General features: G+C 36.6%; 1 protein-coding gene and 1 long non-coding RNA gene across 2 annotated transcripts in view; one reads left to right on the forward strand and one right to left on the reverse strand.

Moving 5' to 3' along the window:
* The window catches only part of slc35f4 (solute carrier family 35 member F4), a 41547-nt gene extending 22784 nt beyond the window's left edge, over positions 1-18763 (reverse strand). Inside the window, exon 1 of the mRNA XM_048191698.1 lies at positions 18396-18763. Within this exon, the coding sequence (XP_048047655.1) occupies positions 18396-18615 (220 nt within the window). The 5' untranslated portion in view covers positions 18616-18763. The remainder of the gene's footprint in view (positions 1-18395) is intronic.
* Positions 1-23077, forward strand: part of LOC125269006 — a 28806-nt gene extending 5729 nt beyond the window's left edge. The window contains exon 3 of the long non-coding RNA XR_007185014.1: positions 22663-23077. This is a non-coding gene — a long non-coding RNA (uncharacterized LOC125269006). The remainder of the gene's footprint in view (positions 1-22662) is intronic.
* The last annotated feature ends 3801 nt before the right edge of the window (positions 23078-26878 follow it).

Here is a 26878-nt window from a genome sequence, read left to right on the forward strand (position 1 = left end):
TCGATTAGTGATACACCCACATACACCTACATCTGTTTCTTCCCATTTCTCACAACCTTACATACTGTATACACACACACAAAAAAAAGCTTTCTGCCTCTTATTCATTCATTATTCTTGGCTTTATTTAACACCACACACAGGCATGCACTGCCTCTAGTACTGCATTGAGGTCTGTGGCATATTCCTGAACTACAATGAAGCTTGTTTGCATAGTCAGCACTCATTATACTGGCAGATGTGCAGCAAGTTTTGAAGAAGAGTCATATTTCTCGACTGAGCTCAGGGCATCACCAAACAGCAGCTCTGGTTGTACGGTTCCAGGAAATGTGCTTTGCTGCCATTGTGTTTGAGTAGCGATCTTATTTCCTACTCGAGCACACAAGTTTGATTTTCTATCCTCTACTTCTAATCCTAATGTTACAAAAAGTTTCCTACATTTTTGCAAATCAATTAAAACACATAATACACTCACTGGCCACTTTATTTGGTACACCTGTTCAACTGCTCATTAACGCAAATATCTAATCAGCCAATCACATGGCAGAAACTTAATGCATTTAGGCATGTAGACATGGTCAAGACGATCTGCTGAAGTTCAAACTGAGCATCAGAATGGAGAAGAAAGTTGATTTAAGTGACTTTGAATGTGGCATGGTTGTTGGTGCCAGATGGGCTGGTCTGAGTATTTCAGAAACTGCTGATCTGGGATTTTCACACACAACCATCTCTAGGGTTTACAGAGAATGGTCCAAAAAAAGCGAAATCTCCAGTAAGCGGCAGTTTTGTGGGCGAAAATGCTTTGTTGAGGTCAGAGGTCAGAGGAGAATGGCCAGACTGGTTTGAGCTGAAAGAAGGACAACAGTAACTCAAATAACAACTCGTTACAACCAAGGTCTGCAGAAGAGCATCTCTGAATGCACAACACGTCGAACCTTGAAGCAGTTGGGCTACAGCAGCAGAAGACACACCAGGTGCCACTCCTGTCAGCTATAGAACAGGAAAACGAGGCTACAATTCACACGGGCTCACCAAGAGATTGCACAATAGAAGATTGGAAAAATGCTGCCTGGAGTGATGAGTCTCTATTTCTGCTGTGACATCAGATGGTAGGGTCAGAATTTGGCATAAACAACATGAAAGCACGGATCCAGCCTTTCTTGTATCAAGGGTTCAGGCTGATGGTGGTGTAATGGGGTGGAGGATATTTTCCTTTATGACCACATCTTCTGACGGCTACTTCCAGCAGGATAACATGCCATGTCACAGAGCTCAAATCATCTCAAACTGGTTTCCTGAACATGACAATGAGTTCACTACACTCAAATGGCCTTCACAGTCACCAGATATCAATCCAATAGAGCGTCTTTGGGATGTGGTGGAATGGAGATTCGCATCATGGATCTGGATCTGCAGCCGACAAATGTGCAGCAACTGTGTGATGTTATCATGCCAATATGGACCAAAATCTCTGACGAATGTTTCCAGCACCTTGTTGAGTCTATGCCATGAAGAATTAAGGCAGTTCTGAAGGCAAATGGGGGTTTCAACCCGGTTCTAGCACACACACATATCAATGTACACCCACACAACTACTGTTAATTCAAGTGATTGTTCTGTTTCCAAACACTTAACCTACTGTTACAATCTGACTTGGAAATTGATTACACATTTGAAAACAGTTTGAAACAGATGGTTCCATTAGTGACAAAAAGATCTGGCACTATGAAAAATTTAAAAATTACACTTAAAAAATTTTACTTGATCGTAAAAAAACAGTGGCCCCCAGGAGTATTTGGACATTTAAGCCACAATTAAAATGTGTGGATTTCATTGCATTCTGTATCTGCATCATTGCATCTGCAAACAAATGATGCTAGACTTTTTAGTGGGTCTAACTTCACTTTTCTTATTTTTGTAATAACTGCTCCCAATGTGGTTTTAAGTGGATGTATTAAGTAAATTCCCTTTCAGTTCACACAGATGTCCTATTAGAGTAACCACAGGTACAGTGATGCAAAAAAGAGTACACCCCACTGAAAGTCTCTGGAGCAATGCTAAATTTCAACAAGAATTTCAACAAGAATTGAACCACAGGTAAGTCTAATTATTCATTACACATGTGTCCAGCAGACAGTTGACTATAAAAGGGTGTTAAAACCCCTTCCCATTTCATGCTGTCAGCAATGGCACCACATGGAAGAAAACTGTCACAAGACCTGAGAAAGAAAATAATTTCTTTACACCAGAAAGGTGAAGGCTACAAGAAGATCAGCAAAGCTTTACTTATCAGTCAGAATACTGTAGGAAAAGTTGTACAAAAATTTTAAAAAGATGGAACTGCAACCATCTCACAGAGACGTCCAGGTCGTCCATGGAAGTTAACACCTCGACAGGAGCGTCTTCTGATGAGAAGGGTTGAAGAAAATCAGCATGCAAGTTCACTGCAGTTATCTAAAGCAGTAGAAAGCCAAACTGGGGTGACTATTTCCCGTGACACAATACGGCGTACACTGTAGAGGAATGGCATGCATGGGTGCCGTCCATGAAAGAAGCATCTCCTAAAGCCCAGGCACAAAAAAGCCCGCCTAGAGTTTGACAGGGCCCATGCTGACAAAGATGAAGACTACTGGGACTCTATACTCTGGAGTGATGAGACCAAGATAAATGTTTTTGGAACTGATGGCTTCGAAACTGGATAGTGTCGCAAAGGTGAGGAATACAAAGAAAAATGCATGGTGCCTACAGTGAAACATGGTGGTGGCAGTGTCTTTATGTGGAGCTGCACGAGTGCTGCTGGTGTCGAGCTGCATTTCATTGATGGCATCATGAATTCACAGATGTACTGCTCTATACTGGAAGGGAAGATGCTACCATCAGTCTGTGCCCTTGGTCGTCATGCACTTTTCCAACATGACAATGATCCTAAACACACATCTAAGGCCACTGTTGGATTTCTGAAGAAGAACAGGGTGAAAGTGATTCAGTTATCTGAACCCAATTGAACACCTATGGGGAATTCTGAAGAGACAAGTTGAGCATCACTCTTCATCCAGCATCCAGTCTCTAAAAGGGGTCATTCTTGAAGAATGGAAAAAGATAGATGTTGCAAATTGTTGCCAACTTGTTCATTCCATGCCTAGAAGACTTGGTGCTGTCATTAAAAATCATGGAGGCCATACAAAGTACTAGATGTAGTGGTTTTTGTTGTCGGGTGTACTCATTTTTGCATCACCCTAATTTGAGGAAAACTGAAAAATGTGTAATCCAAGTTATATTATTAACCTTACTTTCATGTCACAAGTTAAACAGATGTTATATTAAACTTAGTCTTGTCAACATTCAGGAAATTGTTTTTGTGTTCATTGAGATATTGTTTAAAATGTTACTTTTCAAAGGGGGTGTACTCATGTACGCTGAGCACTTTATATGCAATTGCATTGTTAGACAACCATAAAATGTCTAAACACTCTAGAATTCAAAGGTTTTGAGTTGGTAGTGATTTTGTTTTTACATTTGTTATGCTCACCAAGGCTGCATTTATTTGATGAAAAATACAGTAATATTGTGAAATATTATTACAATATAAAATAATTGATTTTAAAATATAATTGATTCAAATCTGAATTTTCAGCATCGTTACTCCAGTCTTCAGCGTCACATGATCCTTCAGAAAACATTCTAATATGCTGATTTGGTGCTTAAGTTACAATTCTTTAATGAATAGAAAAGAACACCATTTATTAAAAATATTTTTTTTTGTAACAATGTAAATGTCTTTACTGTCACTTTTAGTAAATTTAATGCATCTTTGCTGAAAAAAAGTATTAATTTCTGAACACAAACTTTTTATTTTTATCATTATGGTCCAAATAGATTTTAGGGCCACTTTAACACAATTTAACATAAATGTTTTAGTGGACCATGAGCCGCTTCTGCATTCTTGTGTCTTTACACATACACACAAAGTGCATGTACAACCCTTTCCCTCCAGTCAATTGAGTTTGCATTCAATCATGTATATCAATATCTCTCCTGTGTTTGCAGCACATGCATACAGCTCTTCACACCCAGAGAGAGACTATAAAATATGAGATTATATTTCCGCAGTTCAAGTATAAGCTTATATTACATATTCACACATAATCGATGATGGATTTTGTGTCAAGGCTGCATATATTTTGTGATGCCAAGAAGAAAATTAAACCACAGCTTTTTTAATGACTTAACTTTTGTCTTGCTGATATATTATTAATATACTGCAGTCACTCATTCTACTTCCATTAAGCGACAGAATTCATGCACTCCTGTACAGAAAATAAAAAGCACACACATGGACCAATACTGAGTAAAGTCTTATTTTCAACCCTCTTTTTCAAACGGACACCTGCCATTTGAGATGCCTGTTGTTTTGTCCCAATGCCCCCCTCCTCTTACATCCCTGCCATAGCAACGCCTGGCCCTTGTGTTCTACCTTCGACATTGCCACCGCGGCCCCATTTCAGCACCTTTGTCATTTAGATCAGTGCCATGATCCTCCAGCATTGTCTACAGACCTGCTGCGTCCTTTATGCACGTCTATTAGCTGTGTTCTATGAGACGAGAGCGAGACAAGATGAGACGAGAGGGGAATAGTGCACCCACACACTATGAGTGTTACACACACTTCATAACCAATCTGTCAAAACCCCATAAAAGAATTACAAGAGCTGAGGAGCTGCGTGATTTGCATAAATATGACCTTTCTCATCTTTATCGCTTTATACTCACTGTTAAAAAATTCAAAAAGAAATTCTAAAGGTCAGACTTCTGCTGTTTGGACGCCACCTGGTCTTTCCTGTTAACAAATGTGAACAACTATGGAAGCCAATTTCTGCCACATTAAAAAATCATGCTTTGGTGAATTATAATTAGAATGTCATAATTATGACATAAAATATTGATTTTATGAGATACTGAGTCATAATTGTAAGATAAAAAGTCAAAATTATGACATACTAAGTCATAATTATGTGATAAACTCAAAATTATGACATACTAAGTCAATTATGAAATAAAAAGAATTCCGAAATAAAATGACAATTATCGCAAAAAGTCGAAATTATGAGATACTAAGTCATAATTATGACAATATTATTTGACTTTTTATGTAATAATTGTTTATCTTGTAATTAAGACTTAGTATCTCATAATTTCTACTTTTTATTTCATAATTATGACTTTTCGTGCCCTAATAATCAATGTATTAATTTGCTGAAATTTGCTTGTTCTGTTGTCAAATGTCTTACTGATTGAAAACCAGAGGCTTTGCATTAAATGTTTATTTTGAATTTTATATGAATAAATACTAATATTTCAAAATGTTACAGTTAAAAGTATTTGTTCTAAGTTCATCATGCAGTATGAACAAACAATATTGTGTTTGTACTACACATTAACATGATTTTAAAATAATGTTCAGTGTACATCATGATATCTTTGTATGAATTGAAAAGTGACCGCATTTAAAGGTGCCCTAGAATTAAAAATTGAATTTATCTAGGCATAGTTGAATAACAAGAGGTCAGTACATGGAAATGACATACAGTGAGTCTCAAACTCCATTGTTTCCTCCTTCTTGTATAAATCTCATTTGTTTAAAAGACCTCAGAAGAACAGGCGAATCTCAACATAACACCGACTGTTACGTAACAGTCGGGATCATTAATATGTACGCACCCAACATTTGCATATGCCAGCTCATGTTCAAGCATTACACAAGCCAGTATTAACGTCTGGATCTGTGCACAGCTGAATCATCAGACTAGGTAAGCAAGCAAGGACAACAGCGAAAAATGGCAGATGGAGCAATAATAACTGACATGATCCATGATATCTTGATATTTTTAGTGATATTTGTAATTTGTCTTTCGAAATGTTTCGTTAGCATGTTGCTAATGTACTGTTAAATGTGGTTAAAGTTACCATCGTTTCTTACTGTATTCACAGAGACAAGACCGTCGTTATTTTCATTTTTTAAACACTTGCAGTCTGTATAATTCATAAACACAACTTCATTCTTTATAAATCTCTCCAACAGTGTGTAATGTTAGCTTTAGCCACGGAGCACCATCAAACTCATTCAGAATCAAATGTAAACATCCAAATAAATACTATACTTACGCGATTAGACATTTTGCATGATGAACACTTTGTAAAGATCCATTTTGAGGGTTATATTAGCTGTGTAAACTTTGTTTATGCACTGTTTAAGGCAAGCGTGAGCTCCGTGGGCAGGGAGCAGGAGAATTTAAAGGGGCCGCAGCCTGAATCGGCTCATATTTAATGATGCCCCAAAACAGGCAGTTAAAAAAATGAATAAAAAAAATGTATGGGCTATTTTGAGCTGAAACTTCACAGACACACACTCAAAAAAAAAAGAACTTTCACTGTTGTTAGTTTCACTCAAATCACCCTCGTTCACATTACTTAAAAAACTGTATGTAACTACATGAACATAATTTAACTGTGTTGTTTCTACTAAAAATTAGTATTGTCAGCTTAACTTAGTAAGTGTTTGTTCAGTCAACTTAACATTGCATATGTGTTCACCTTACGTAATAAACATAACATTATTAAGTAAACTGCACATATAAATATTATGTAAGTGACATTCAAATTATTTGTATTTACTCGAAGAAATTTTGTCAGCTTTACTTGAATTTCTTTTGTTCATACAACTAAATTGTTATTTGTACAAATTACTCAATCTAGTTGTGTGGAACCACTTGACACTTCTTTTTTAAGTAAATCCAACAATTCATTTTTTTGAGTGCAGTCAGTGGACACCTTAGACTTATATTACATCTTTTGGAAAGACGTTCTACGGCACCTTTAAGTACTATTTGTAACAACACACGAACATGAAAACAAAGTCAGTCAGTCAAAAGGGATACATTTTACAGTGCAGTTACACATTTATTAATATTTCAAAATGTTACAGTTAAAAGTATTTGTTCATCATGCAGTATGAACAAACAATATTGTGTTTGTACTACACATTAACATGATTTTAAAATAATGTTCAGTGTACATCATGATATCTTTGTATGAATTGAAAAGTGACCACATTTAAAAATAGTCAATAAATATTGTAGATATCGATCCAATCAAAATCAAAAATCCATGTGAAAATATCTCATATTTAGTAAAAAAAAAAAAAAAATTACATGTACATGTATAGGTTGTGCAACTCTATAAAAGGGTTCAACCTAAAAGTTCACCCTAAAATGAAAATTAAGTCATAAATTACTCACTCTGGTGTTGTTCTAATGCGTCACACAAACATTAATATTTTAACGATTTATAAGATGAATCATTGTCTGGCCATCTGGGATTTTGGTATGGAGATAAAGGTTATGATTATAATTTTTTGGTAGTATTACACCACATCATGTGTGTATATTAGCACCGTTTGTTGTTTTCTTGTGGTACGAGATAGAGCGTTTGGACCCGGAAGCCGAATAATGGCAATGAATAGCAACCAGCATCAAGCTTTTAAAAAAAGATGCAAAAGTATCACAGAATGATCCCATGTGACACGTGTCGTATATTCCAAGTGTTCTGGGGGTATATGATAAGAAATTTAATGTATTATTTAACAAAAATCCTGACCTTGGCCGTTGGTCTTCTGTGCATGGCTGTGTGACGTGTGTGTTCATGTGACTCTGTTAGTGCCGCAGTTCACTCCATCTCACCCAGAAAAAACACACAAGTTGTGATAAATCAAGATTAACAAAAGCACAACACAAAACACAACGCCTAGAAATCGCAAAAAAGTATTCTGTGATACTTTTGCATCTTTTTTAAAAAGCTTGATGCTGGTTGCTATTCATTGCCATTATATGGACGAGTGCAACCGGGACATAAAAAAAAAAAAATTCCCCTTTTGTGGTCCATAAAAGAAAGAAGCATTTGAACAACACCAGGGTGAGTGAATTATGACATAATTTTCATTTTAAGCTGAACTATACCTTTAAGACTATATGAGCTCCGCCCCCACTTCTATTCTGTGGCTGCTGTTCTGAAACTGCTGGTGCTGTCGTTCTGCAGCAGGATATATCTTGAATTTCAGATAATTAGCTATCAAAACATCTTGCGGTTTGGACCAGTGAATTGGATGTGGGGGTCAATGTTCAGCTGGATAGTTTCAGCAGTTTAGCACTGCTGGTAGATGGTGTAACTACAGCACTATACAGGGAAAAACTGTTAATAAAATATTATATTTATGGCTCAGGAGACTGGCTCACAACAAAAGAATATAAATGCCAATGAGTAAAAAAGGCCCCTTGTATATTAGTACTTTTTGTAGGATGCACAAATAAGAATAACAGTTGCTTTCTACAAGAGTATTATACCTCTGTACACACTGTAAAAAGAGAAGAGTGACATCTTGTGTCCAGGTAAAGGGGTTACAGCTCCTCTCTGAACTCAAAGCTTATGATTCACTGTGGCCAGATAGTCCTAACCCTAATGCTAACCACTAACTGAACCTTGGTTGCAGCAAATGTGCACGATCAAGATTTACCCCATCTAGCCTTGATCTGCATTGATAGCTACTCTCAGAATCAGCCACATATGAAGTAAAATATAAAGTAAAATATGCAGTAAAATGATTCACAATATGTCTGTCATTAGGATCATCACTACATCAGCCTTAATCAATGAACGAGTGAAGAGATACATGTCAAATGACCAGATGGGGGCAGCATAAGAGCGCACATAAAGTATAAAGCATTTAGACAATTTTGTGCTGATCTTGCAGCATATAAACAATCTCTGATCAGAAAAGTTAGTAACACGTCTGAAAATCTCAATGACTCTAAGAGGAGTTTAGAGATGTCCAAAAAGTTTGGAAAGGGCCCAGGCAAAGTGGGGTTGGACAACATCAGCATAAATCCTTATCATTTTGTGATGACTTTTCATTAACAAGGGATAACACAAATTATGCAAACATTTTATTCAATAAAAAATGAATTCACAACACTGAAAACACTAGAGCTATTCATGAATCATCTCTAAACTGTATTCTGACTGGTCTGTTATGTATAAGTTTAATTAGTAATGATTAACAATGAAAAGTTGTACTTTTATTAACTAATGTTCACAAAGACTAATAAATACTGTAACAAATGTATTGCTGTTATTATGTAACAAATGTTTTGTTAGTTAATGCATTAATTAATGGAATGTTATTATAAAGTGTTACCAAGAAAATCATTATTGCTGCTCTTTAGTGATAATTAAATGATAAGTGAATCTAGTGATAATTTAAGTTATTATAATGCATTTATGACAAGAAATGATAAGTATGTATGCTGATATTGTCAAAAACGCTACTTCAGGGCGTTTCCAAAATGGGAGGGCACTGTATGTCAATAAAAAGTTATTGGTTTCCATGTCATATTAGTTGATGGAGCACATTGTTTAATACCACCTGCTTCAATTCAATCCCTCCACACCATGACCTCTGACCTCTGAAAATCACATATCTGTTGACAGTGTTGGGGAAAGTTACTTTTAAAAGTAATGCACTACAATATTGCGTTACTCCCTAAAAAAGTAACTAATTGCATTACTTTGTTACTTTTTATGAAAAGTAATCCGTTACATTACTTTTGCGTTACTTTTTCTCACTGGGGCTGGGCTTGTTTGTTTTTTAATAACAACAAAAAAGTTCTATTTTTGGCAAAAAGGCCCTTTCACACCAAAAGTGAAATGAACAAGCCTCAGGCTGAAGGAAAAGCATATTGACACCTGTACAGTAGAGGGCGCAGCTCAAACAAACCTTTCAGCTGTGCTGCAGTTCTGAATCAAAGAAGAATTGGATACAGAAGAAGGAAGTTCTAGTTCTTATTTCTAAATCTAATCTAAAGTATTTCTGCTTATTAGTATGGTTGAATTAGGTATACTGAAGGTCAGCAGCAAAGACATCGGTTAATAATTGAGATTAAATACATAAAGTATATTTGTTTAATTTAATATAGTTAATTATTACAGGTTTGCAAAAATTCTGAGATTGCATTTCACTGTTTTTATTCATTTTGAGGAATACTGAATGTTTTCATGCAAGTGAGATGAGTAAATGCATGTTCACATTTAGTCTAAAACTACAATAACCATCATGCTCACATAGAGCACACAACACCTCTGCACTTTATTTCTCTCAACATGGGGACAACATGTCAGTCAATAAATGTGAAAAAGTAACTTGCGTTACTTATTTGAAAAAGTAACTTAGATATTTTGGTTGTAAATTGAAAAAGTAATGCGTTACTTTACTAGTTACTTGAAAAAGTAATCTGATTACGTAACTCAAGTTACTTGTAATGCATTACCCCCAACACTGTCTGTTGAGTGATACTGGCTACATTCACACTGTAGTTGTGACTGACATGTGACACAGATCTGTTTAATAAAATGAAATGCTGCGTCCCAATTCGCATACTATCCGTCCTAAATAGTATTTGAAAAAAGAATTAGTATGTCCCAAATCGTAGTATGTTGAAATGAGTATTCCAAAGATACCCGGATGGTGTACTTTTTCCGTTTAGAATTCGAAGTGCAGATTCGTGCACACTTCTAACGGCTAATATTGCCCATAACACATTGCGGTGTGGAGGAGGATCCGATTAGAACTACAAATACGAATAAAAAGTGTCAAAAAACTACAAACATGACGGATATGCGAGACCGACGTACGGTTAAGCAGAGCGGTTAAGATAAAGGGGCTTGAATGTTTAATAATCAGTATAACCGGACTAAAAGATATTTATTAAATGTTATCCACATTATATTTCATCTGCAACAGCATTGTGAACTTTTATAACGATGCGTTTGGTCATTAACTTTTAAATGCATCATTATGCGAAGATGGGGAGAGTTCTCTGCATGAAAGACCCATGACTGGCAGATAAACGTGCAACTACATTTCTCACCGAAATGGTAGGAAATTAAATTTAATTGAATGTTGAGGATTTTATCTGTGACAAGATGATTGACAGGACAGTTTAAACAGTTACAGGTTGCGTAACTAAGCGACAGAACGTCCGTTAAAGACGCAATTATGACGAGGTAGTATGTCCCAAAGCTTGCATACTGTTCTGCTACACACTCAAAAGTATGTACTTTTTCTTTACAAAAACAGTACATACTTTTAGGACGTAGTATAAGTAGGCGAATTGGGACGCAGCAAAAGTGTCAGTTCTGTTTTTTGTTTTTTTTAAAGTGATTTACTTTAAAATGGATCATTCATGCTACTGTGTATATTATTCAAAGAAAGGTGCAAAAATATATTTGTTTCAAATAAACAGTAGCTCCGAAAGTATTTGGACATTTACAGTAAGTCACATTTAATGTGTTAAAGTTGCATTATTTTAGTGGCATTTATTTTAAAGAAATATACCAGAAACTAGAGTTGTCAAAAGTACCGACTTCAGTCCCAGGTGAAAAAAAGTACACTTCTCTAATGTACTTAAAGTGCTCTATTTTCACGCACTAATTTTGTACTTAATATACTAAAAATTCTTCTGAAATATGCATGAAATATGAACTAAAATGTGCTTTTAATAAACTATCTCTGTATTTAAAAAATGTATTTAGTTACCACTTGTAGTACACTATGGGTTCAAATGTACTATAAGGGCTATCTAAATACATTTTTTAAATACAGCTATATTAAAAGCACATAAAAAGCATAGTACATTAAAAGCACTTTTTAGTCCATATTTCATGGTGTCTCAAAATAGCACAGTTGAGTACACTAAGATGTTCTTAAGATGATCTTAATTAGTACTAAAGAAGAATTTTTAGTATATCAAGTACAAAATTAGTGCGTGAAAATAGAGCACTTTAAGTACATTTTAGAAGTGTACTTTTTTTTCACCTGGGGTACCAAGTCGGTACTGAAATTTTAATAAATTTTAATAAATAATAATAATAAAACTAAATGAGAACTAAAATGAAAATGCCCCTACAATAACACTGACTTAAAGTGTGAACATTATTATTATTATTATTTTGGGGTTAACGATTCAAGGATGATTACTTGCGTCAGCTGTCTGTTCTGAAGTCTGTAAAGCTCCCATGTGAGCCCACAGTTAACAGCGCCTCTCTGACTAAGTAGATGAGAAGGGTCCCATTAGGCCTGTAGCTAAAAATAGCTCTCTAGGCAAGGTGGTCTGAAGTCAGAGCACCCGCTGCAGATACATTTAGATGATTGGGTCACATTAACTCTGGCATCTGAGAGGTCAGAAGACATGACACCAACAGACTGTTTCTCGCAAAGGCTATGCTGGATGATTCTTTCTTGCTCTTATGAAAGAGGGGGTTTTCGGGCAATTAGCAAACGGCTGCAAAAAGTTTCGGGAGCATAAGCTTTGTAGGATCTGTGCAAGAAGGCGTGAGCATGTTCTAAAGCTTCAGTGGTTATTTCAGCCAGTCTGATCTGATGCAGTTACATCCAGCTGGTAGAGAAGCATCATCTTGGGTTGGTTAGGTGCTGGAGGGACTCATTTGTTCACAGTACACGGCTCTGGCATCCCATTACACATTTAGGCATCAGCTATACTCCCCTAACATTTAACTCGTGAGAGAAAGTAAACTGTTTGTAGAGTCTATCCGGCAAGTTAAACATCAATAAGGGACAACATACTGTGTTTGAAAATGTGCATAAGAAATCCTGAATGGAAACGGACATATACTCTCAGAATTAACATAGAAATTTAATGAGCTAGATGCAGATTATCTTGCGTTGTAACCATTTGTGTACGTAGCACACATGGCATTATGGATTAAAGGTGCAGTATGCAATATTGTCATCTAGTGGTTGAAATGGGTACTGTACTCTAACATAGTTTGTTTGCTGTTTTCCAAATGACTGGCAACCCGGGGTGTCGAAATACTATTGGGTAAATTGGCAGTGGCGGGATCAAAGACTACAGATATAGAAAGACGGTTCACTCCTATTAGAGAAACTGCAACTTGTAATGTGGCAGAATATGTCCCGCCTTCTAAGTAAAAGAGCCAATCGCTGATTGATATAGTCATAGCGTCACTGCAGCTGCCGCTAGAAGCTCTTGTTCCCATAGAAACCTGACACTCGTGCTTAGGACTGCACATGCGCATTGGCTTTTCTAGCCTGAAAAATAAGCGTTTTTAACGCTATTTGAGCATAAGAAACAACATTTATGGGACAGTTCATGTCAGATGTTGTTGCTGATTTGAAATATGTTACTTAATTGTGAGTTCGCCAAGCAGTTATTGAGATTTCAGGATCCCCCCATTCAAATAGATATGACTTGGTCTTGGATGCCCGAAATAGCGGCATTGCAAATATGGCTGCCGAGTGAACAGACTTTCCTTGAAAGGGACTTTGGCGGGATCGCACAGACCAAAACAAAAACAGACATTCCGACATGAAACACGCATTTCAAAGTAGAGTAACTGGCTGTAGATTTGTTTTTGTATATGAACTTAGCATGTTTCCTAAATCTCTGCAAACATATTATTGTATTTTTTGTGCTTTAGTTCACTCCCAAAAAAAAAATGAACATACAGCACCTTTAGGCCCAACAAAAGTCTGACAAACATAGCCCTTGGCATACATATGGATTTCTGAAGTTTAAACTCTAGTCATAGTCATTTTGTGTGTGGGCACTTGCAGGTAATTTTGGAGGCTATTAGCGTTGTGCCCAATTCATACCCCCACTAGATTATTACCCCCTAAATCCCGAGTATAGGTGAGATTAGGTGTTGTGGAGGGGTTTAGATTAGGGGGTGAGGTTAGGAATAGGCAATCAGGGAGTGTCTTAAACGAGGGGGTAATAATGTAAAAAAGAGTCGAAATTAGGCACAAGACCGGCGTATGGGCATAGTGGCCATTTAGGCCCCATATTTCATCAGTTGTTCTGCGTCTCCTCGCAGCATTTAATAAAACAATGTCCAACAACACAAATAACTCTCTCTGAAGCAATGGCCTCCATCACAACAAGTTCTCTCAAGATATATATATATCTTTGTGTTTGTTCCGGCACAAATTAAGTCCTGGTAATACCCCTTGGGATTTTAAAGCTTTTACTTTTTGCTAACAAGTGGCTAAATCGAATTACAGAGGTTGCTGGGGATATTGAACATCATCGGGCCAAACTGGTAAATTCATCTACTCACTAGTCCACTTTTATGCCTCATTGTGTTTATTATCGTGCTCTTGCAAACTATTGAAACTCAAACTTTAAGGGAAAATGATTTTTTTTTTTTTTTGATAAAGACTGAAAGTTATTGGAAGTTGCACACACACACTTATTTACTTTTCGAGTGATATTATATAAATCTGCCTCTGTCCATTGCCATTAAACAGTATACAGTTCCCTCCAAAACTTTGGAAACACCCTAGACCAGGGGGTTCCCAAACATATTCCTGGAGCCTCCCCAACACCGCAAGTTTTCCATGTCTCCTTAATCAATCAGACCTGATTCAGATCATCAGCTCATTAGTCGAGACTCCAAGACCTGAAATGGGTGTGTCAGACAAAGGAGACATGCAAAATGTGCAGTGTTGGGGAAATGAAATGTGTTTGGGAACCCCTGCCCTAGACAAAGTGTGGTTTTGGTTTTGATAATTACCATTATCATTTCTGCAAGTAACTTGCAATTGTCACTGAAGACCAGAAAAATGATTTTCTTGTTAATGAGATACAGTTATGGAAATATAGGCTGCACATAGTCAGACATGGCCCTTTTGCAGATTTGATGCCTGATTACTGGACTAAACAGGGCCAAGGCTTCTTTTCTCTGGATTCTTAAGTCACCTATAGCTTTACTGGTTGTTTGCCAATTAAAGTTAGTGCACAACAGATCAATCAGAACACAGTTTAAAGATGATTTATCAACAGCTTTAGTATTTTTGTGAATTTATTTTTTATTTAATAAAATGGTTATTAAATAATATAGATTGTGTTGTCCCTTATCAATGTAAAGTCATCACAAAATGATAAGGGTTTATGCTGATGTTGTCCAAAACCCCACTTTGCCTGGGGCCTTTCCAAAATTTTGGAGGGCAGTGTATAGCTATGCACATATATTACACAATGAGTGTCACCCACACAAATTGGCCAATCCAATACTTAGAATTTTATTTAGCTTTCATTCCTTAAAATGAACTGACTGTGTTAGAACTTTAACCACAGACAATAATTATATTAATTAATAAATGTTTATTTCTACTTAAAGGTATAAATTAATAAAAAAAAATATAAATTATATCTGATAAATATACAAAAATATTATAGTATATGTTGCTTTTTTACACAATAAATATCAAATTAAGCTGGACCACAATTTCTACAGGAAATTTCAAGATGCACCACAGGTTATTAGTTGAGATGCTCTTGAGTGTGAACTTGACCTCCATGTCCCAGGCAAATAGCCTCACTAAAAATGCCAGATGTGTTTCAGGTTCACATTGAAAGCAGATTTGGCTATGGAATGGACACTTTTCACAATCCAAATAATCCTGCTCTACATTTTTTCTCATTTAATACCATGTTTCACTTACAAAACATTCACCATTAAAAAAAGTAAAATGGGTTGCGAATGCCCTTTCATCATCTTGACTTTAATAAATTTAACTGTAGCGTTCAGCAGTCATGATATGTAAGACTTACCTTTGCCCATTTCCTCAGGGTTATTGTGCAAAACCAACACTTAATTAGTTTATAAATTATAAAGCATCAATTTTGGGCTTACACGTCAATTACAAAGTGTACAAACAGACAGTTCTTTGGGAAGGATGCAGGATGGTGATAACAGCTGGTTGTGTTAAATAATAGTGTCACATTGTTCTCCTTGTCTGTCTACGACTGACACTTTAAAGGGTTAGTTCACCCAAAAATGAAATTTCTGTCATTAATTACTCACCCTCATGTCGTTCCAAACCCGTAAGACCTTCGTTCATCTTCGTACAAATTAAGATATTTTGATGAATCCCCGAGAGGTTTTTTTATCCTTCACTGAAAGCAACGAAATTGCCACATTCAATGTCCAGAAAAGTAGTAAAAACATTGTTAAAATTGTCAACTTGACTAAAGTGGTTCAACCTTAATTATATAAAGCGACGAGGATACTTTTTGTGCACTAAAACAAAACAAAAATAATGACATAATTCAACATTTTTACCTCTTCTCTGTCAGTTGGTGCAGTGCTGCGTTTCCATGTTTACGTCCAAACGCCGGCTCATTATTGGCTGGCTCCTGCATCAGCATTACATGCCTCGTGCTGCTCACGTGAACGGGCGTTGGCCAATACTGAGCCGCCGTTTGGACGTAGAACCTGGAAGCGCTGCAATAAAAATAGTGTAGCAGAATAACAGGGGAGAGACGAATTTGTTGAATAAAGTCACTATTTTTGTTTTGTTTTTGCGCACAAAAAGTATTCTCGTCACTTCATAACATTAAGGTTGAACCACAGTAGTCACGTCGACTATTTTACCGATGTTTTTACTACTTTTCTGGACATTGAATGTGGTCATTTCAATGAAGGATAAAAAAACCTCTTGGATTTCATCAAAATATCTTAATTTGTGTTCCAAAGATGAACAAAGGTCTTACAAACGACATGAGGGTGAGTAATTAATGACAGAATTTTCATTTTTGGGTGAACTAAACCTTTAATTCACTACATATAGTGTTGAGCAGTGTTGGGGGTAACGCATTACAAGTAACGTGAGTTACATAATTAGATTACTTTTTCAAGTAACTAGTAAAGTAATGCATTACTTTTAAATTTACAACATATCTGAGTTACTATTTCAAATAAGTAATGCAATGCAAGTTACTTTGTTTTCCTATTTATTGACTGACTTCAGCCTGAGGCTTATTCATTTCACTGGTACGAAAGGGCCTTTACATTTGCCAAAAATAGTATAGTGTTTGATTTGTTTTCAAAAAACAAACAAGCAAGCCCAGCCCAGTTACTTTTAAAAGTGGCTTTCCCCAACACTGGTGCTGAGTCAGGTCTTTAAACAGTGATGAGCAAGGCATTGTCTCAGAGGAAACATATCAATGTGACATCTTTGCATTAAAAAAAAATCTTCCGAAAAACCTTTTCAGTTGATATGTGGCTGAGTACAGTAACTTTGAGCTTTCAAATAAGCTCTCATAAAAAAGAACATTTTGTGTGAATCACCTTCTTCATTTGAAAATCCATTTCAATATGATTGTCCCTATTGTTTTTTGCTTTAATTGGCATATCTGGCACGGCCTGTTATGTGTGATGTGCTTATGTAATACAACAAGTGGCAACGATGAAAACAGTACAGAGTTAACGTAACGTATCCATTATCCTCAGGGACTTCAACACACACAAATGCATAAACACATACATACTGATATTCATAAGACATGATTCATGTACTTACATACTGCAGCAATGTAATAACAGCACACCAGAGACACAGGCTACACCAGCGCTCATGCATTCGCCATGTACTTGCATTTACACTTGGCTGCAATAATAATGCATGCTGCTAACAAAAGCTGATCCTCAAATCTGTCCCGTGTCAAGACTCTTTCGATTGCATTACAATAGACTGAGGATGTTGAAATTCAGGAAAGGCACAGAGACCTATAATAAGGAGCCAATCATCACTCTACTCCATTCACATTGTCATTTTAATATGTGTGCAGTAAATCAGTGTCTACTACTGTTGCATTCTGTCCACACATCTTGCTTTATATATATATTGCTCATGATTTCTTGTTTGCACAATGGCTTATTATCACTGCATATATAAGTAGGCTATATCATTTGTAAACAAATCTGTTTCATAAAACATAAGCCAATAAAAGCCATATGTATTTAGCCTACCACACAATTGTCTGCAGACATTTGTAAGATATTTATATTTGTTGACATAAATTATGGATTTAAGCTATCTATAAAGCAAAGTGGTATTTTCATTTATTGTTATACCATCTATTACATTTTTAATAGTTTTAATCTTATTTCTCAAATCTACATTTTCCCCCTATTTTTTATATATGATATTTATTATATATTATACATCCTATGTCATATTCTGTTATTTCACCCCCATTCTGACCTATTCTACATCTAATTCTACATTTTATCCTTTTCTAAAACTTGGACAGAAAGTTCTGCAGACTAATTTCATTTGTTGATCAGATTTATGCAGAAAGCACATAACTTATGAACAAAGCACCATACAAACAAAATAAGACAGCCCGCACAGCATGCGTTTCCTCCACATTCACATCGTATAGATTCATCGTTCAAGGCCACCACTTGATCTCGACACCATTACTGTTACATTTGTAATTGCGTGTGTTTTAAACACTTACTTCTGTGGCTGGAGTACCCGGGGTTATAGCCGTAATAGCCTGTAATTCGTAAAATCCGATCCTCAATGTCATGGACCCCGTTGGCCGTCACTTGAGGCGCATCCCAGCGGTTGTTCACCTGCGGAGACGCCTTGCCCGCTAGGTGCGGACTCTTGCCCGGTAGGTGCTCCAGGCGAAAGCAGGGCTCCTCTCCCGACTCCAGGATATCCGTGCTGCTCATTTTACCTCAAGACGGGCAAAACGGCAGCTTTTAGGTTACAAGCAATAACCATACGAAACCCGCTGTTGAGAGCATCACCCGAGTCAAATTCCTGCACACATTGCTTTGAGGAGTCGTTCAGGGTTGTGTGAAACTTGCCCAGCGCCTTTCGTGCATCAGACAGCAGGGGGCGTCACGCTGCTCCGAACAGATGGTAGTAAGCACTGGGAGGTCCGATTCGTTTTAGCGAATCGGTTCGTTTCAGTGAACAGCTCCATAAAAACCGAATCACCAAATCTTTTCACTTATCATCGTTTTATTTTTGTGGTACTTTTTTGGTTAATATTATTAGACACCTCATAGTTTTATTCCTGTGATTTACAAACGCTGCGCGATTCGGTTTGAATGAATCATTAAAAAGAACCTGTTCAAAAGAACTATTCGCTCGAGATTCTGATATCACGGTAGAGTGGACACAGTGGAGTGCTGTCGTTATTACAAAAGAGGAGACACGAGTGTATATTTATCGTCGTGCCGTAATCATGCTACTATTGGGCTTCTCCCTAAAATATTTCAACATGCATTGTTGCTATGTGCCGCTCAAGGCACTGCAGTGACAAAACATGATCTTATGCAGTTTATAGTATTGCATGCCAACTAGTGGTATATGCAAGTCTAAAGGAGTCACTGAAATATTCAACAGAAAAGGCGGGAATGAAAAGTGGACATGACAGTGAACAGTATGTTTTCAGGAAAATGCTTTGGACCAGGCACATATAAACATAGATAGATAGATTGATTGATAGGTTGATTTTTGATTTTTTTTACCTGTTAAAAAAAAAGCATGTGCTGGTTAGGTATGTTTTGAAGCATGGAAGCTGGTTTATACTGGTCCTTATCTGGTCATGAGCTGGTTTAAAGGGTTAGTTCACCCAAAAATGAAAATAATGTCATTAATTACTTACCCTCATGCCGTTCCACACCCGTAAGACCTTCGTTAATCTTCGGAACGCAAATTAAGATATTTTTGTTGAAATCTGATGGCTCAGTGAGGCCTTCATAGCCAGCAATGACATTTCTTCTCTCAAGATCCATTAATGTACTAAAAACATATTTAAATCAGTTCATGTGAGTACAGTGGTTCAATATTAATATTATAAAGCAAGTATATTTTTGGTGCACCAAAAAAAAAAAAAAAAAGACTTATATAGCGATGGCTGATTTCAAAACACTGCTTCATGAAGCTTTGGAGCGTTATGAATCAGCGTGTCGAATCAGCGTGTCGAATCAGCGGTTCGGAGCGCCAAAGTCACGTGATTTCAGCAGTTTGGCGGTTTGACACGCGATCTGAATCATGATTCGACAGGCTGATTCATAACGCTCGGAAGCTTCCTGAAGCAGTGTTTTGAAATCGGCCATCAGTATATAAGTGGTTATTTTGTTAGGTAGAACCACTGTACTCACATGAACTGATTTAAATATGTTTTTAGTACATTAATGGATCTTGAGAGAGGAAATGTCATTGCTGGCTATGCAGGCCTCACTGGGCCATCGGATTTCAACAAATATATCTTAATTTGCGTTCCGAAGATTAACGAAGGTCTTACGGGTGTGGAACGGCATGAGGGTGAGTATGACATTATTTTCATTTTTAGGTGAACTAACCCTTTAAGCTGGTCAAGTGCTGGTCCTTATCTGGTCCTAAGCTACTAGCTCTAGCTAAGGACCAGCATAAACCAGCTCAAACCAGCTTCCATGCATCAAAACATACCTAAACAGCATATGCTGTTTTTTTTTTCAACAGTGTCAACAGTGTGGACACATTAGCAAAAGTGAAGAGACAGTGTTTGTCCATTTCTTGCTTGAATTTCTCTCTCTGTGTTTTAGTGCACATATGTTACACTTTAATACTTTAGTGTCCTGCGGCTGTGTCTCTATTTATTGTTTTTCTTCAAATATTTATGAGGCTTTGAGAGTGAGAGTGTAGCTCTGAGATGGTGCCACAAGGCCATTTTGCCCAACAAAATTAGATTCAGCTAGCTTCACGGAATCTGCGTTCAAGGGTAATTTCTCCACTCCTGATTGTTAATGTGAGAGATACAATAATGGCTAATTCAGGTTTGAGATACCACAGAGGTACAGTTGTTGTTGTAAAGTGTTTTCACTTTCATTTAGCCACATAGTTTGGATCTCTCCCATGGCAGTAAGTAGGAACACAACTTCAAATCTAGAACAAAGCACTATAAAGTGCCTCTGAATGCAAGTTTTAAGTTGCTGGTCTCAGCCTCAAGCACCTCCGCTCAAAGCCAATGAATTCTTGAACATCCAGTAAAAGTGCTGAGGTTCAGCCCAAACCCAGTCCAATATTACAAGCCAAGTCTATTTCAGTGACTCCTCTATGGTTCTGCGGCAAATCCTTAGCACTTTGTATGAAATTGATCTCTGGCATAGGAAGGAGAATTTTCTCACGGTGCTCTTGGATTTCCTGTGAGAGAAGGACACATGCTGAGTTTCATATGTGGCCCAATTACAGCGCCAGACTCTATAAGCTTCGCTTTCCTCACTCTTGGCTAAACCAATCTGCTCTGCTCATTGCTTTGTTTCCTTTTGTTCTCTTTCCAGCCTGCTATGCTATCTCTCTCTCGTACCATTCTTCACACTTGTTATGGTTGTTTGGTGGCCACAACAGCAACTTACGACACTCAAGCCCAGAACTTTTCTACACCATTCAGAATGCATTCAATCTCAGCTCGTTTTTTGCATAGCCAATGAAATACAAAGTTATTTTGGGTAACACTATTTTACAGTGTCCTACATGCTGCTAATTAATGCTACTCATTAATTGTATAATTGCACTGTAACAAGGACACCTTACAATAAAGTGTAACCTGTAATTTTGGAACAGAAAACAATATAATACCATTTATTTTCAATGTAAATAATTGAATCAGGGCCAATATGTATTCATGTTGGTTTCATATGGTTTCAAAAACATTTGAATCACTTTTTATGAAAATATATTTAATAATTCTTCATTTAAAACTGTCATGTGGTGTAACCTTTGAGTAAAACCAACATATTTTTCTTAGACATTGAAAACGTTTGTCTAATCAATACTTTAAAAATATTTTTAATTATACTTTTCAAAGTAGGATTTTTTTGTTCACAAATATCATGAATTATTTAATTCACAAATATCACCACGTTTCTGGAGACATTTTACAGACTAAACTTGCCTTGACATAAAAAACTAAAATTTCTTATAGACTTTGACATTAAGGGGTCCTCTCATTTTCTCATTTAATTTTTTGTTTCATTTCGCCATATTTTATGCATATTGGCCAAATCACATGACTTTGATTAACATGACGTAATTACACGTTAAACACTTAATAGTAATAACAGTAAACTGTCCATAATTACAAGCAACTAACCAAACCCTAACCATATAGTAAATAAATGCAATTAATTAATTTTACACTTTACTTATTTGTGTAATTACACTGTAACAACACCACCTTATAATAAAATGTAACCCACAAAAGTTTTTCAAAAAAGTATTTTAAAATATTAATAAGCAGTGAAGCAGTACTGTTGTGTTGGGAAAATCATTCATTTGGTACAGAAATGATACATTTCACCTGTAAGAACATTTTTCAAGCCCTTTTGGTTTTGTCAAACACATTCTGGGTCTTGACATTAAATGTTACTTAGTATTCACAGACTGTAACCACACATTTATCATTCGTGCTTCAAAGAGTAATGGTGTAAAGTAACAGCAGTAATCAAAAATAGTGGTTGTCTGGTTGCTCTCTCTGTTTTGTAAGAGTGCTGTCAGACAGATTGCTTCAGCGAAGAGGTCTTCAGCATGATAATAAGGGTTGGACCGTAAATGACTGTCCTCTTCACTTACCATGGATTCTCTGCCCAGAGAAGAGACATGGTTCAGTCAATAAATCGCTAGGCAGCCAATGCCCTGTGAATGTACTGTATGGGTAAAGCATATTGTATAATTTTGAACTTTTCTTTCTTTTTCCTGTTATGTCTTTTTTTGTCATTTGCCCTCAGAGAGAGAGAGGATAAACAAAAATTCATCATCAGAAAAAGACCAGACAGACATTCAATGCGTGACTGGAGCCTGAGACGTCTGTCCAGCTGCCGCAGGAAGGATATTCTGTCAGAGAGAGAGAGAGAGAGAGAGTCTATTGTAATGAGATACGGAAGTGACATTGATTCCAACTAAATTAGTGAGAGAGACTAATTACGAAAAAGTCTGAGATTATGCTTACATTATCAATTTGATTTTGCCTCTTGGCTTTCTTTTTCTTAATCCATCAGATCTTGAGTAAAGAGCCTTGCTGACTATTGCTCATACTATTGGTTAGGGATTTGTAAATATTAAATTTTGACAAGTAAATTATCCTGCACCATTTGTGCTACGGACATGACTGATACCTCAAATTAAACTTTTTTTTACTGAGTAGAGGAATGTTATTATTATTTTTTTTTAAACAAACAAATTTTGCCTGACAGAAGATTACATTGGCTACAGCAACTGCATAGCAACAATCTAGAAACCAATCAGAACAGCTCAGCATGCATAGTATTGCTTATGTATACGCAATGTACTGTAAGCGACATGCAAATGCATAAGTGTAAATGTAATTATAAAAGAAAAATAGTCTTTCTAATTACAAACTAGACAATAGGCCATCTTTGAAAGGAAGATGGATGCTTGGTTTGTCAGGCAGGCAAATCAAATGCTAATATCTTACATTAATAAAGTTTAGTTAATAAATATTGACTGTGTACAGTACTGTGGGTCCCTAAGGCCATAAAGGTCCTTAGTGGGCGTCGTTTATCATGGCTTTTGCAATATATATGCTCTATGCCTCTACCATTTTTGCAAAACTCTAAAAATGTATGTATATATACAATTCCCTGCAGTTTCCAGAAATGAAATGAACTCTAGTGGCAGTAAAACAACATTTATTCCCTTTTACACAGATTAATCGATTAATAAATACTTGGTTTCTTGCACAATATTATGAACTCAAAAATCTTTTATCATTGTCCAAAACTTGAAAATTAATAGCCTACATTTTGGCATTTGCATCACATAATCAGCTCCATATGTATGACTTTTTCCGACATCTTATAGCTCACGGTGTGCACTTAACACTTGGGTACGAATCCCGTGAAACATCAGTCACGAAAAAAGGGCTCAAAGACTTTTAGAAGCAAGATAAAATGTCATGGTTGTGTCAACAAATGTGTTAACTCACATCTGCTTTTGTTAACAATATCAGTAGGTTTAGGGTAGGATTTAATGTAGCGTTATTTTAAATCGTGATAGAGCATTAACCTTTTAGAGCCACTCAAACTGCCGAGACACGTACAACAGCTAATGAAATAAAACATTGCCAGATTCACATTCTGTTTCGGATAAACCCGAACATGCGTTTATCGCTGCCAGTATTAGACATTTCTTTGAAAGTGTCACGAAATGTGCAAGAATCAACATATGTCTATAATTTTGCAGAAATGCCACCACAGGCATGTTTTCCCAAATAGTCTGGCACAATGTTCTCAGTTTTCTCCCCTTTATACTCTACCATAAGTCATTTTCCTCCATTTTCAACAGAAAAGGGCATAAAGTATTTGAAAGCCGCAGTGATTCTTTTCAAAATATTGCTGACCCTTCTTTTTCTGAGAGTCGGTGGATTGGTAGGCCTAGTACTGGCATTAGATCACGACTCTGCTCAAATTAACAGCTCCATCCGCTGTAAATACGACCTTCTTTTGCACTTGACTAAAACGCTAACGTGAGGAGATTAGAATTCAACTTTCATTGATTCCAGGAGCCAATAGCATGTTCCTCGGTCAGGGCTATCATGGTTAATGAGGCAGGTGGCTGTTAAGCCTCTATATTTAGAACTGTCAGGGCCATTGTATTGAATAAGCAATCTTTTTAGGCAAATGAATCAGTCAGACCTCACATACAGTATTTACATATTCAAACAATTCATGAATGCGGTGCTATGCTCCTTATTATATCTAAACATTCAATTCCCAAATGTATGTATGCATGCCTTCAGAGCTCTCTGATGTCACGTGTATCGACTATGAGGTTTTAATATCTGTCATACAGTATGGCTATCGAACATTTCATGTACAGGGACGCTTGAAGGAGAGCAGTAACCTGAAGTCTCTTCTCTCTTTCCCAGACTGAATGGGTCACCTTCACGATCAGTGTCTTCAGACACCTCCAGCTGGAACAAATATTCCATGTGCGCTAAAGATAACGCTTAGATGTTATAGAGAGAATGAGAGGGTTTTTAGGGAAAGATTTTACATTTATTAGTAGATTTTGCTAGGGCGAGCAATACTGCACATATGGTTAGGAATTTGAACAAACCCTCTTACCAGTTCTCTTTATTTTTTCCCTCTCAAGGCATTCATTTTATGGCCAGGCAGCCAACAAAGGTCAGTTAGAAAATGAGCTGGTGAATATTTAATATGTGTGGCTACTTGCACACACAGAAAGTAGCAATGTATAATTTTAATTAAATGCATTGTGGTGTGATTGTAAAGAGCCATTGGGAGAACGCCTCGAGGTGTGCCAAAAGACAGGTATTTTGGGGTGTATTGATCCACTCAGACAAGAGTTATGCATGGCTGATAAAGGGCAGTGAAACAAGAGGAATAAATGCCAAATACTGATCAGATGGGGTTATAATGATCAGTGCTTTCTTTAAAGTCTGCATTGACCCTATATTCTTTCTTAATACAAGGGTTGTCATTGTTATTTAAATACAATTATTAACATAAAAATAACATTAAAATCATGCCCCCTGACCCACACATAAATGTGTAAAAAGAAAGTAAAGTGTGACCTATAAATGTATAATTCTTAATATTATAATTGAAGAGACACCTTTCTCCTCTGTATCCGTGTTGTTTTTTTACAACAGTTATTCTGATTTTATGCTGTGTTACACTCAATTAATGCATCAAAGTTCCATCTCATGCCCTTTAGTGTGCTTTCATGGATGTTTAATCATTAAATATAGGGGGCGAGATTCTTTAAATTATGCACATAAAGACAAGTGCTCTCCTGTATGTATCTCTTCAATGCAGAGCCCCAATGCGGTCCTCCACTTAAATAACATTGAGGAACATTGCAGAAATGTCTCAGAATCATACATTATTCATAAACTTAGCCAATCATCCTCAAAAGACATCAAAAACTGTTGCTTTGCTTCATGGACAGTGAAGATCTGCATGAATGATCTGACAATTTACTTGACTGAGAAAATAACTCATGCCATAGATCATTTCCCTGCTGTTTGTGTTTTGTCTAGCTGCTGTTTCAGCATAGACATGTTAACAAAGCTGGTTGACCATGAATGTCTTACTAGTTTAGCTGGTTACAATGGTAAGGGACCCTAGCCCACCAGCCTCCCAATCTGAAGATCAACATACAAAATATTAAAGGTGCTAAAGAGGATGTTTTGTTTTATACATTTTTGCAATATTACTTGAAACTGTCTTTACTAACTGCTAAAAGACTATTTATTAGGTGCACTGAAAGGAATAATATTAATATATATCATCTGTGCACGAGGTAGTGCCTTAAAAACATCAGCCAAGCGATCATCGCGTAAACGATTGGCCCTCTGGCTTGTCAATCACTGCCATGACGTTCCTTGTGAGAGACGAGCGCGGCTGCGCGCTCCAGTAAGTTTCCACACTCTACAGGCGCCGCATGCAATGTTTTTGTCAGGAGACAGGAGTAACAACTGTAGATTATGAGTTACCTGCGGTGAGTCCGACATAATGAATCCACTAACACAACACAGCGAATGCCGGTGGTAAACACTCGTGTTCCAATACTCATGCACGAGTTTTGGGAGGCGTTCCCTTGAAATGAGCTGTGAAGGAGGGGGGTTGTTCTTACGCATGCGCTCATTTCAAAAACTCACTAACAGTTTGGTTTCTCAGTCGACGAAAAGATCCTCTTTAGCACCTTTAACTGCTGTACAGATCTTTTCAGCAGATTAAGTTTGAACTTATTTGAAGGCAACATGAAAAGCCATCCATGATAATAAGGCGTTTTACCCATGTTTTGAATTACACATTGCATTGTGTTGTTTTACGGTTATAGGAAATGTCTGTAAACTTAACTTAAACTTACCTATTTTATATATATATATATATATATATATATATATATATATATATATATATATATATATATATATATATATATACGTAAACAGTG

The sequence above is a fragment of the Megalobrama amblycephala genome, linkage group LG5 (genome assembly GCF_018812025.1).
Source record: "Megalobrama amblycephala isolate DHTTF-2021 linkage group LG5, ASM1881202v1, whole genome shotgun sequence".
Classification (NCBI taxonomy): Eukaryota; Metazoa; Chordata; class Actinopteri; order Cypriniformes; family Xenocyprididae; genus Megalobrama; species Megalobrama amblycephala.